At 48.1% G+C, this 11,900-nt stretch overlaps 2 protein-coding genes across 2 annotated transcripts; one reads left to right on the top strand and one right to left on the bottom strand.

The window, feature by feature from the left end:
* Positions 1–359: 359 nt before the first annotated feature.
* LACBIDRAFT_317390 (uncharacterized protein) lies at positions 360–902 on the top strand (the record flags this gene model as incomplete). Its single annotated transcript, XM_001879078.1, has 3 exons — positions 360–424; positions 477–534; positions 642–902. The coding sequence occupies 3 exons, from the start codon at positions 360–362 to the stop codon at positions 900–902; spliced, it is 384 nt and encodes a 127-aa protein (XP_001879113.1).
* A 4,472-nt stretch (positions 903–5,374) lies between these two features.
* LACBIDRAFT_385150 (mycorrhiza-induced NACHT/WD-repeat protein) lies at positions 5,375–10,725 on the bottom strand (the record flags this gene model as incomplete). Its single annotated transcript, XM_001878865.1, has 12 exons — positions 5,375–6,199; positions 6,294–7,334; positions 7,406–7,459; positions 7,606–8,022; positions 8,072–9,652; positions 9,701–9,757; positions 9,810–9,848; positions 9,905–10,047; positions 10,104–10,169; positions 10,221–10,313; positions 10,370–10,423; positions 10,482–10,725. The coding sequence occupies 12 exons, from the start codon at positions 10,723–10,725 to the stop codon at positions 5,375–5,377; spliced, it is 4,614 nt and encodes a 1,537-aa protein (XP_001878900.1).
* Positions 10,726–11,900: the final 1,175 nt, after the last annotated feature.

The following is an 11,900-nucleotide window of genomic DNA, read 5'->3' as shown; positions in this document are numbered from 1 at the left end:
CCACAACTATCCACCTTTGTCACCACTGCTATCACCTTTGTCACCCACTGCTCTCAATGATGACCACACATCATAACACAGCAAGGACAACACGCAAGTGCCACGTCATACAACAAACGAGCACCCACATGATGAACTGAGCACCACCGCCATCTACATTCATCACCCACCACCCAACAACAACTACACTACCCCAACACAGCAAAACGAGTGCCCACGCAACAAAATGAGGACCAACACCCACACGCTGGGCTAACAACTACCCAGGCGACACCACGTCACATGGGAATTGGGCGCCGACATGATGGCACAGAGATGGGGACAGTGCACCCATACACAGGGCTGACCAGACAACACGAATGACGACCAGAAGTCATCGTTCATGGGGTGGAAAGGACTGCCAGGCATGGCAACCACCTTATAGGTAATTTCAAACTTCTTCCTCCATCTCACATTGCAAGCTAAAAGCTTTGCAGAACTCAACTAATGTTGTGGTATTACATCCTTGGAGTCTCTTGCAACAGGCATCCTCGTGTATGTATCCCCCTTCATCACCCATCCTACCCAGGGCCTAACCTCCCTCATTCTAGTCTCTCATGGGCTGACACAGCCATGTCCACAATGGCTCAAGCACATGCAAGCTCCCATCATGCCTTCCCATCCTCCACCTTCCCCTCGCTCCATGCAAGTCCCTCGCAGGGTTCACGCCTGCCTCCATCACAGGTGCCCTGGTCGCCGTCAGGTTCTGGAGCCTCATCACACCATTCCGGAATGGAGGGTGGGATGTGACCTGGGCACTCAAAGGTGGTGGCAGGCAGGCATGGTTGGCTCTATTGGATTGGTGGTGGGAGCACGATGAGAGCTTGGAGACAGGTGCTGGTGGTGACATGCTTATTGACTAGCATCATCTAGTTATCTTTTGTAGATGCTGTTCCTAATTTGAAATATATACCTATTCTGCATTTACCATAAGCTAGTTTCTATCTGTGCTATGTCATACAATACTGTCTATATCTGCCTATGTATAAGTACAGGACTTCCATAATATGGTACTGTGGGGAGCTATGTTGTAAGCAGCTAAAGCTATACAGTAGCATGTTAAAAGAATGGACCACGGTCCAATTTCTGCCATTTTGGCTCTCACAAATGGCAAACATGACATGCAAGTGAAAATACTTTATGATATAGTACATACAGATACTGATGTTTAGCAGAATGAGTTTTAAAGCAATTGGTGGACATGTGGATAAGAAATCACCTCAAAGATTTGTTGTGTCCTGTTGTCATATCAGCTCTGGAAGTGAAAGTGCATGAAATATAGTGGTAAAAACACAGAAGAGCCCTGGGATGTATCTAGAAGATTAATAATGAGTGTACAGTCCTTTTGCTACTTTAAGGGCTTAGACTTAAGCAGGAATCAAGTTATAAAGCTTCTGGATGTACAGATGGTCCAATTTCTCCCACTCCTCCTTCAAAGCCTCCCACAATTCATGCACATTATGAGGATGGGGAGTGCAAGCACACATTTGTCAATCTAAGGCATCCCAGGCATGCTCTATAATGTTTTGATCTGGTGATGATGGCACCCAGGGGAGAACTCGGATTTTGTGGTTGAGGAACCATTGGGTTGCCACCTTCAAGGTGTGTTTTGGGTCATTATCCTGCTGAAAAATGACCTTTTGGGGGTTGCAATTTTTGTCCTTCAGTAAGCTAATGAATGAAGTATGCAAGATATGACAGCACTGGGCTGCATCCATGTGGCCTTCAATGAGATGAAGCTGACCTGTTCCATTCCATGAGATACAACCCCACACCGTAACACTCCCACCCCCATGCTTCACTGTCTTCACCACATTCCTATCCAAAAACTGTTCCTCAACCCTCCTCCGGCAGTACTGCTTCCCATCTGAGCCAAAGAGATTGAACTTGGACTCATCTGAATACCAAACAAGCCTCCAATATCACATCGTCCTTTGGTAGTGAGACTGCACCCAAGTTTTCAGCTCAAAATATGCTTCCTTGATAGCCATGGTTTCTTTCTGCATATCCTCCCATTCAGACCCTTCCTAATAAACATTTTGCAGACTGTGGCAGGATTTAGGTGAGGGAAGAGTTCACACTGGACATCCATGGCATTGTGGCAGGCTCCTCTGGTGATTAATTGAGTAGTGCAATGCTCCACATGTGGGCTGATCATCCTCGGATGACCTGGAATGGATTTATGCAAGTAGAAGTTGGGGTTGGCACCTTGTTCCTCCAGTTTATGGTAGTTTCAGATGACCATTGGTTTTGCAAGGTGGAGGGTGATGGCAATATTGGAGATAGTTTGTGGGGGTGCATTTCACCATCAAAGAGGGGATGTATGAGAGGTGATTTGCAGTGACAGAACTGATGCATGTTGATTGTGTGGATGTGGAGCAGATTATGAACATGACACACTTGGTCACATTTAGTGTTTTAAAGTCCAGTCTAGTCCAGTTTTTTACCTCAAAATGAGGCAACTGGCAACTGCAACCAGTCCAGACTGATCCAGATATTAAGGGACTGCAACCGGACCCTTTTAGACCGGTCCTAATTGGTCCACAACACAAAGGAAACTGGTCCAGACTGGTTGTGACCGGTCTTTTGTTGAAAACTTTATTGTGCCAGATATCTTGAATGTTACCTCACGTACATTGCATGTGTGGATAGATAATTTAATTCTCTGTAAACTGATTGAAATTTGAAGCAATTCGGTTAAGATTTGACTGAGATATGGTGAAAACAGAGAGAACATACATACAGATTGCATATAAAAATGTTGTTGGCCATATCTCAACCAATTCTTGACCATTTTTGATGATTGAGGAACCGAAAATTAAGTAAAAATGTGTGCAAGTAAGGTCCAACATGTAATGGGATGAAAGACCAGTTGAAACCGGTCTAAACCGGTCTTTTTTGGTTTTTAATATTTACAAAAACATGGCAACTGGCAACTGGACTGGCCACAAATGTGGGCAACTGCAACTGGAAAAAGACCAGACTGTGGTTCAGTCCAGTTCAGTTCTATGTATATTTTCAGTCCTGTAGACTGGACCTGCAAACACTAGTCACATTTCATCACAAAGTGGTGCCTGTCACATTTGATGCTGCCAGAACCTACATAGACAATGTCCAAAATTCCGCAGATTCTGAGTATTGCTACTAGAGAGTCTGATCTACAATAAAATGTATGAAATGAGGACAACCATTGGCCTGTTGTCCAAATTTTAACAATTTTCCATTCTTTTGGAGGTCTTTACTCTCCCCCACTAATTCTGCCCAGAATCCCACTTCAGTCCCAGAATTCTGTGGGACTATTCACAGAATTTGGCATTTTGTGGGACTGTGCACGGAATATCCACAGAATGGTATTTTTGTTGTTATGACTTGTCAGTCCATATTGGGTCCCACCTGATTCTGTGAAAATTTTGCCAAATCTGTGGACCATCCGGCGGAATTCCATGGGATAGGTGAAAATTCCCTCACATGAGATCATAGACATGTGAGATATACATGTGATCTCACGTGGGAGTACAAACATGATGCCATTGTCACAATGTGTGACATGGCTTCCTTTCTCCCAACCACCACCACCAGCACACACAACGGCAAACGGCGATGACTGCCCACAATGACGGCAAACACCCACAACAACCACCTACAATGCCCACAACAACCACCCACCACCATAAACAGACGACGACAGACAGCGCATGACAACAACCAAACAACACGAGCCCACACCACCATCCCATCAGTCCCCACCAACGACAAGTGAGGCCCACCACGTCAACAGATGCCCATGCCAACACCAACGACGATGTGCACAACCACGTCAACGGACACACATGCCCATGCCAACAACAATGCACACGACCACGTTGACGGACCACTGCCACATCAACGGACGACAACAACAACACCACCAACAGATGACGATGCCAATGGATGATGTCGACGATGCCAACAAATGGCCACATCAACAACAATGAGCACATCCCACTCCACCACATACACACAGTGACAAGTGTTGTCCCTCCCCCTTTTCTTTCCCTCCCCCCTTCCTCCTTTCCTTTTCCCTTCCCCTGTCCCTCCCCATTTCCATGTACCCCTTTCCTTTCCCCTCCCTCTTCCTCTGTCTGTCCCTCCTCATTTCCCTGTCCCTACTCCCTTCCTTTACCCTGGCCCTACACCCTTCCCTCTTCCTTTACCCTGGCCCTACACCCTTCCCTCTTCCTTTACCCTGTCACCCTTCCCCCTTCCTCTTCCCTGGCCCTACACCCTTCCCCCTTCCTTTTCCCTGTCCCTACACCCTTCCCCCTTCCTTTTCCCTGTCCCTACACCCTTCCCCCTTCCTTTTCCCTGTCCCTACACCCTTCCCCCTTCCTTTTCCCTGTCCCTACACCCTTCCCCCTTCCTTTTCCCTGTCCCTACACCCTTCCCCCTTCCTTTTCCCTCCCCCTTCCCTGTTCATCCCTTCCTTCCTCCACCCCCATTTATTTCTGCCCTCCTCCTCCCCCCTTCCTTTACTTAGAATACAGTAAAATAATCTTTGTGTACCACATCAATATATTAGAATTTTAATCTATATAACTGTTCTAAGCAGAAAGTTGTGAGGTTATTATAGGACAAAATATAATAATAAATTGGCTGACTACATTAGACTTACAATAAATATGATAGGCATGAAGTCACATGACTTTCAGAATAAGTCACATGATGTCTAAATTGAGTTGGAATTCCTACTGGAATCAAATGGGAATAGAGTAGGAAAGCAGTCCTACCATATTCCCCCAGGACTGCAGCCAGAATGCCAGACTTTACCCAGACTACAGTGGGATTCCAGTGGGAATACATGGGGGGAGAGTTAAGTACAGTTCTTTTGATGTGTGGTCCATTCTTTTCACATGCTACTGTATATGTAATTATAGTGCTATATATATTGATGGTGATGCTATGGGGTGCTATATAAAGGGGGGGTTGCAAAAGTGCTACTGTAGCTATCAAAACTATATTGTGTGACATCACAACCACTTTTTTTCCTGATGGGCTCAGCTGACAGCAAGACAAATGTCCAACACAATTTAAAATTTGTCTATGCTGAGGTGTGGGGCCAATAACCTGTCGACAAGTGGAGGGCAAGAGGGAAACAAGACATGTAGACAGAATAAGACGATGAAGTAGCTATGTAAATATGACTTTCCAGAAAGTAAGGAAGTCTTGACTACAAAATTAAGTCCAACACTACTGAATACCCACCAAATTGATCTGAGTTCTGTTGCATATAGGATATAATCTGCATATTTGGATGTAAAGGATGGATATCTATGACTCGTATGAAAACAGGATATGTTTAGGTGGGTGTGTAACAGCCAGCCCAATCACGGCCAATTTTGCAATCTCCAAAGATGATGATGGCAGAAGGTTCACGGGAAATCACAAGAAGGGTGTATGGATAAGCCACCTCTGGCACCCACATGAGCCGATATTCACCAAGTACAGAACGAACCCAGAGTTTTTGGTCAATGGTCCAAGGAGGGTAAGCATGATCAATGTTGGACAATTGTGCAGATTCATTGTGTGAGGTGATACCAACAGGAGACATGATGGAATTGTGTGAATGTGTGTGAATATTTGGCACCCTGGCCTCAGCCCCAGTCAATGCATCCCACACCCGCACAGAACTGTCAGCTGAACCAGAGACGATGCGGGTGCCATCAGTGGAGAAGGCAACAGAGTTGACAGCTTTCATGTGACCATTGAGCACCTTCAGCTCAGCCCCAGTTGATGCATCCCACACCCGCACAGATTTGTCAGATGAGCCAGAGACAATGTGGGTGCCATCAGTGGAGAAGGCAACAGAGTTGACACCATATTTGTGGCCATTGAGCACCTTCAGCTCAGCCCCAGTTGATGCATCCCACACCTGCACAGATTTGTCAGATGAGCCAGAAACAATGCAGGTGCCATCAGTGGAGAAGGCAACAGACTTGACACGATGCATGTGGCCATTGAGCACCTTCAGCTCAGCCCCAGTTGACACATCCCACACCCGCACAGATTTGTCATATGAGCCAGAGACAATGCGGGTGCCATCAGTGGAGAAGGCAACAGAGCAGACAGCTTCCATGTGACCATTGAGCACCTTCAGCTCAGCCCCAGTTGATGCATCCCACACCTGCACAGATTTGTCAGATGAGCCAGAGACAATGTGGGTGCCATCAGTGGAGAAGGCAACAGAGTTGACACCATATCTTGTGGCCATTGAGCACCTTCAGCTCAGCCCCAGTTGATGCATCCCACACCCGCACAGATTTGTCATATGAGCCAGAGACAATGCGGGTGCCATCAGTGGAGAAGGCAACAGAGTTGACAGCTTTCATGTGGCCATTGAGCACCTTCAGCTCAGCCCCAGTTGACACATCCCACACCCGCACAGATTTGTCATATGAGCCAGAGATGATGCGGGTGCCATCAGTGGAGAAGGCAACAGAGTTGACAGCTTTCATGTGACCATTGAGCACCTTCAGCTCAGCCCCAGTTGATGCATCCCACACCCTCACAGATTTGTCAGATGAGCCAGAGACAATGTGGGTGCCATCAGTGGAGAAGGCAACAGAGTTGACACCATATTTGTGGCCATTGAGCACCTTCAGCTCAGCCCCAGTTGATGCATCCCACACCTGCACAGATTTGTCAGATGAGCCAGAGACAATGCAGGTGCCATCAGTGGAGAAGGCAACAGATTTGACTGCTTCCATGTGGCCATTGAGCACCTTCAGCTCAGCCCCAGTTGACACATCCCACACCCGCACAGATTTGTCATATGAGCCAGAGACGATGCGGGTGCCATCAGTGGAGAAGGCAACAGAGTTGACAGCTTTCATGTGGCCATTGAGCACCTTCAGCTCAGCCCCAGTTGATGCATCCCACACCCTCACAGATTTGTCAGATGAGCCAGAGACAATGTGGGTGCCATCAGTGGAGAAGGCAACAGAGTTGACACCATATTTGTGGCCATTGAGCACCTTCAGCTCAGCCCCAGTTGATGCATCCCACACCTGCACAGATTTGTCAGATGAGCCAGAGACAATGCAGGTGCCATCAGTGGAGAAGGCAACAGATTTGACTGCTTCCATGTGGCCATTGAGCACCTTCAGCTCAGCCCCAGTTGATACATCCCACACCCGCACAGATTTGTCATATGAGCCAGAGACGATGCGGGTGCCATCAGTGGAGAAGGCAACAGAGTTGACAGCTTTCATGTGACCATTGAGCACCTTCAGCTCAGCCCCAGTTGATGCATCCCACACCTGCACAGATTTGTCAGATGAGCCAGAGACAATGCAGGTGCCATCAGTGGAGAAGGCAACAGAGTTGACACCATTTTGTGGCCATTGAGCACCTTCAGCTCAGCCCCAGTTGATGCATCCCACACCTGCACAGATTTGTCAGATGAGCCAGAGACAATGCAGGTGCCATCAGTGGAGAAGGCAACAGAGTTGACATGCTTCCATGTGGCCATTGAGCACCTTCAGCTCAGCCCCAGTTGATGCATCCCACACCCGCACAGATTTGTCATACTGAGCCAGAGACGATGCGGGTGCCATCAGTGGAGAAGGCAACAGAGTTGACAGCTTTCATGTGGCCATTGAGCACTTTCAGCTCAGCCCCAGTTGATGCATCCCACACCCGCACAGATTTGTCTTTTGAGCCAGAGACAATGCGGGTGCTGTCAGTGGAGAAGGCCACAGAGAAAATGGGTGCAGCTGTTTGTATTCTTATAAGTGGTAAATCACTGGCCTTCCTATGAATGAAGGATGGGATGCCACAGAACTGTGATCTCCACTGTTGGGATATGGTGGATCCTGTTGACCAGGATGCCAATGCTGAGATATACAAGTGTGGTGTAGACAAAGCTGGTGGATTTGCAGTGAAGTAGGTTGCAAAATTAGCTGCTTCAGCAATGTCAGCAGCAAACTCAGCTTCCTTGTTCATATTCTGATTACCAGATTTAGAAGCAGTGTGTATCAAGTGACAATATTCTCACCTTCAGAACCCACTCACGTGTGTGCTGAAGCATTGTGGTACACTGACCACTGGATCCAAGTAGGTTCATAGCCTCAATCCAAAAGAGAATGCGAACACAGAGGAAGTCAGTGATATAGTCACTGAGATCCTCCCCTTCTTTTTGACCAGTTTGGGCCAAATGCTGAGCCCAGTGCCGACAGGCATACCTCAGGACCAGTTTGATATTGGTGTCAACCCGCTGCATCAGCTTTGGGTCCTCGGTGTCAAGTAAAAATGAGGATGTTATTTCACCAATATTGAAACGAAGGGACTCCTTCATACGGTCGAAGCAACATTTTGTCAGAAAAGCATGGTGTTGGGCCTGATCACATGTCATGGACATCCGACAGCCACCAAGCTTGAATGTTGAACGAGTGTGACTGAAGATGAAGTCTGGAAACGATGCATGGTACCAAAGGACCCGGCCATCTTTGGAGTAGAAAACGGCATGAAGTTTCTTCAAGACGGTCATTGCAGTGTCGACAGATTCAGAGAGGAGAGCAGCAGTAAGAGATGCTGGTGTGCGTTCAAATGTACAAAGGAAGGTATGGAGAATGCACAAACGAGAGTTGAAGAGGTTTTCGGGAAGGTTAGAAAAGGCGTCAAGCATGATTTGTTGGTAGAGGTTGTCAATGAGCAAGGGCTGCTGTGTATCAGATGGTGAAAGTGTTTGTTCATCATGCAGGCTGTTCAGTAGTTTGCTTTGCTCAGATTCCGATAATTCGCATGGTGTCAAATACCTCACGATGGTTGCGGCGGCAATAAAAAGACCGCCCGCCAGCTGTTCCATGGTCTTGAGCTCCGGCCTGTCTACAAAGTTTGGAAACTTGCTCTCTAAGTACCGGTTGATATCTAGTCCTACACGCTCAATCGGCACGTCTTGTAGGCGGCAGACTGCCTTGGACGAGAAGGTCTTGCACAGGTCCTCAACACGACGATCTGGTCGGCTTGTGATAAGAAACTTGAGGCCTCGCAGGCGACGCTGGTTGATTGTCTCGAGTAAGCTTTGCAGAAACAGAGACCCTCCATCGGCCTCGATCTCATCCAATGCGTCAACAACGATGAGGTAAGGTGGGAGCTCTACATGACGTCCGGATTCGGAATGCTGCCATGGGCCCACAAGGAGGTCCTTCATTTGCTTGGTTGGCTTGTTGACCGAGTCAAACCTATCTGCTTCATGCAAGGCGTCGGCGTACGATCTCGACTTCCGAGCAAGCTGGTATACAAGGGTAGGAATGATATGGATCTGTCGTCTTGTCTCCTCAAATTGGCGGGAGCAGAGAAAGTTTCCACCCAAGACGGTGTGCCGTCCACTGTCTTCAAGCTCATCGAAGTGTTCGGCAATGGTGTATGCGATCGTCGTCTTTCCAGCGCCAGCTTGGCCGGTCAGCCAGAAGACAGGCGGGCTGTCCGCCGAGATGTCGTCAGCCCATGCAATTATCTCCTTTAGAATCCCCTCGCGAGTGCCTGCGGTGCATGGTTCACGGGTCACTGTCGCCCCGGCCCCCAAGTCAGCGTCGTAGATCGCCTTACGAGCGAGAAGAGGGTCAAGTCTCGTGAGCTGTAGGATGATTTAGTGCTCGTCCTAGTTGAAGAATTTGATGTTTACCCTGAATTCGGCGAGTATATTATCCACCTTTCTCTCGGTGCTCCATGCGAGGTCAAGCTAGATGAGATGGATGAGCAACCTTGTAACCCGAGAGGACAATAGCATTGACCTGTAAAGTCTTCGTAGCCTCGTCCTCGTGGATATTGATCTGCAAGAGGTCACCACCATCAGCTTGCTGAATGAGTATCTTACCGTTCCACTCACAGTGTTAGCTGTGTAGAATGTGCCACCGCTAACGGCAATGTCATGAGCATTTGAAAAGACGTGTGCTTCGGTCATTTTGAGTGGATTCGCCCGATGGACTGACTCCCATAACGAGTTGTTTTCTCCTGCTTCGCGCCCGTTACCTTTAGGAAGAGTTCAATGATCAGCTTTGTTTATACATAGTCAACGGCTTTCTAACCTGTAATGGCTATGGGGCCCATGCCACCCAACGGGCGAGCATGTTGAGAAGGGTACAGTTCACCTTCTTCAAAGGATATTCACATTTGACTGATGGACGTATAACCATTCTTCTCACCTATCCCTGCGTGGTGTACAGGCGGAGACAAGACGCCGGATCCTGTAGGGCCTAAAATCTTGGGTGTGGCACTGTTGGAAGAGGTAACAAGATCTTGGAAGTGGATCAGACTTGCACGATTCACGAAGCTGAGATAATGTGGTACGCACCTTCACACAAGGCGGGATTACTGTCCAGCGGAGGGCGAAAGCCCGTAGATCCATCTGCAGTGCCCAAATCTTCGAATCAGCTGTGAAGAAGTTTGATCTGTGTTGGGCGTACCAGCTAGCAAACCAGCGGTATTCGTTCTGCTTGTATCGAGTGCAGCGTGGGTTCTCTGCCTATCCTCTGCAGTGTTTCCTGAGATGGCTGGTGTCGGCTTTGTACTTCCTGTGTCGTTTCCTTCCAGTCCAGGAGCATGAGCAGAGTCGATAGAACCCAAATTCATATCCGAGTCTTTCGACGGACAAGCCGAGTCCTTGGGTTTGGTGCCACGCCTCCGACGATTTCTAACTTTATTCTTCATTCACTCGATTGTTGCAGTGGAAGAGGGTTGAACGTTGGAAGAGGAGATGAGAGCGAGCGGCAAAAATGAGGTACGAAGCAAGGCAGCTGCACCGTATCCCTGTCAATGTCATTGTGGATCAGGTGATCTGTAATATGTGTCCCGTATCTCTTCCACCACCTCTGCTTCGCTGTCCTCCCCGTCCTCCCCGCCATGGCTGCCCAACTCTCAGCTCGAAACAAACAAATCTGTACGTGCAACCTGTATTCAACCGTCTTGATCACTAACGTTGACATTTATGATATGAACAGGCACACTGATTCGATGCTCAATTAAGTACCTCCACACGGCCGTATTCACAAAAACGTACGACTAGTTACGAGAGGAAGCCCCCGATTTGGTGTTTATCCCACCCCTCTGTCGCCTTACCACTTGATTACTGATCTTACCTTCCTCTGACAAGGTCGAATCTAAACCGGACCCCACCTCGCCCTCTAGCGGGTTATTGGTCAAGAAATGGACGAGCCTGATCAGGATGCAAAGAAAGGTGTGTTCCATCCTCGTTACTTTACCTCCTTCATGAAATGAACGACGCCCCAATTCGTAGATTCTGGGTGTGGACTAACGCCTCGCCCAAACCCGAAGAATTATCGCATGCCTCCACCTCCGATGGGTCGAAACGCGCAAATGAGGATGGTTGCCTAACGAACCCGCCAAATACATTCTCATCGGGCACAGGGACAAAATCAACGCTGTTACGTGGTTTTCACCCTCTGTACTCTGTTATAGCGTCGGCTTCTGTAGACGCAACGGTGAAGATCTGGGATTGGGATTCGGGGGAATTGGAGAGGACGTTGAAGAGCCATACGAAGGTGGTTTCGGATTGTCCGTTTGATTCGACGGGGAAAGCTTGGGGTGAGTGTTTTGTGTACTACTGCAAAGTGGTCATGTGGGGTTAAGGGATTGGATGTAGCGACGTGTTTGGACGATCTGTTTATAAAGCTGTGGAACGTCCCCGATGACTACAAGAATTTCGCTACCCTTAGAGGGCACAAACACTCCATCTCGAGCGTTTCCTTCTTACCAGGGGATAACCAGGTCGTTTCGTCCAGTCGGGATCAATACAGTCAGGATGTGGGATGTCCAAACAAGGTGTGTTATGCCTCACTCCCTCTTTCCCTAATTAACCTCCTCAT

The sequence above is a fragment of the Laccaria bicolor genome, genomic scaffold (genome assembly GCF_000143565.1).
Source record: "Laccaria bicolor S238N-H82 LACBIscaffold_7 genomic scaffold, whole genome shotgun sequence".
NCBI classification, from domain to species: domain Eukaryota; kingdom Fungi; phylum Basidiomycota; class Agaricomycetes; order Agaricales; family Hydnangiaceae; genus Laccaria; species Laccaria bicolor.
This window is presented reverse-complemented; position numbering and strand designations above follow the sequence as displayed.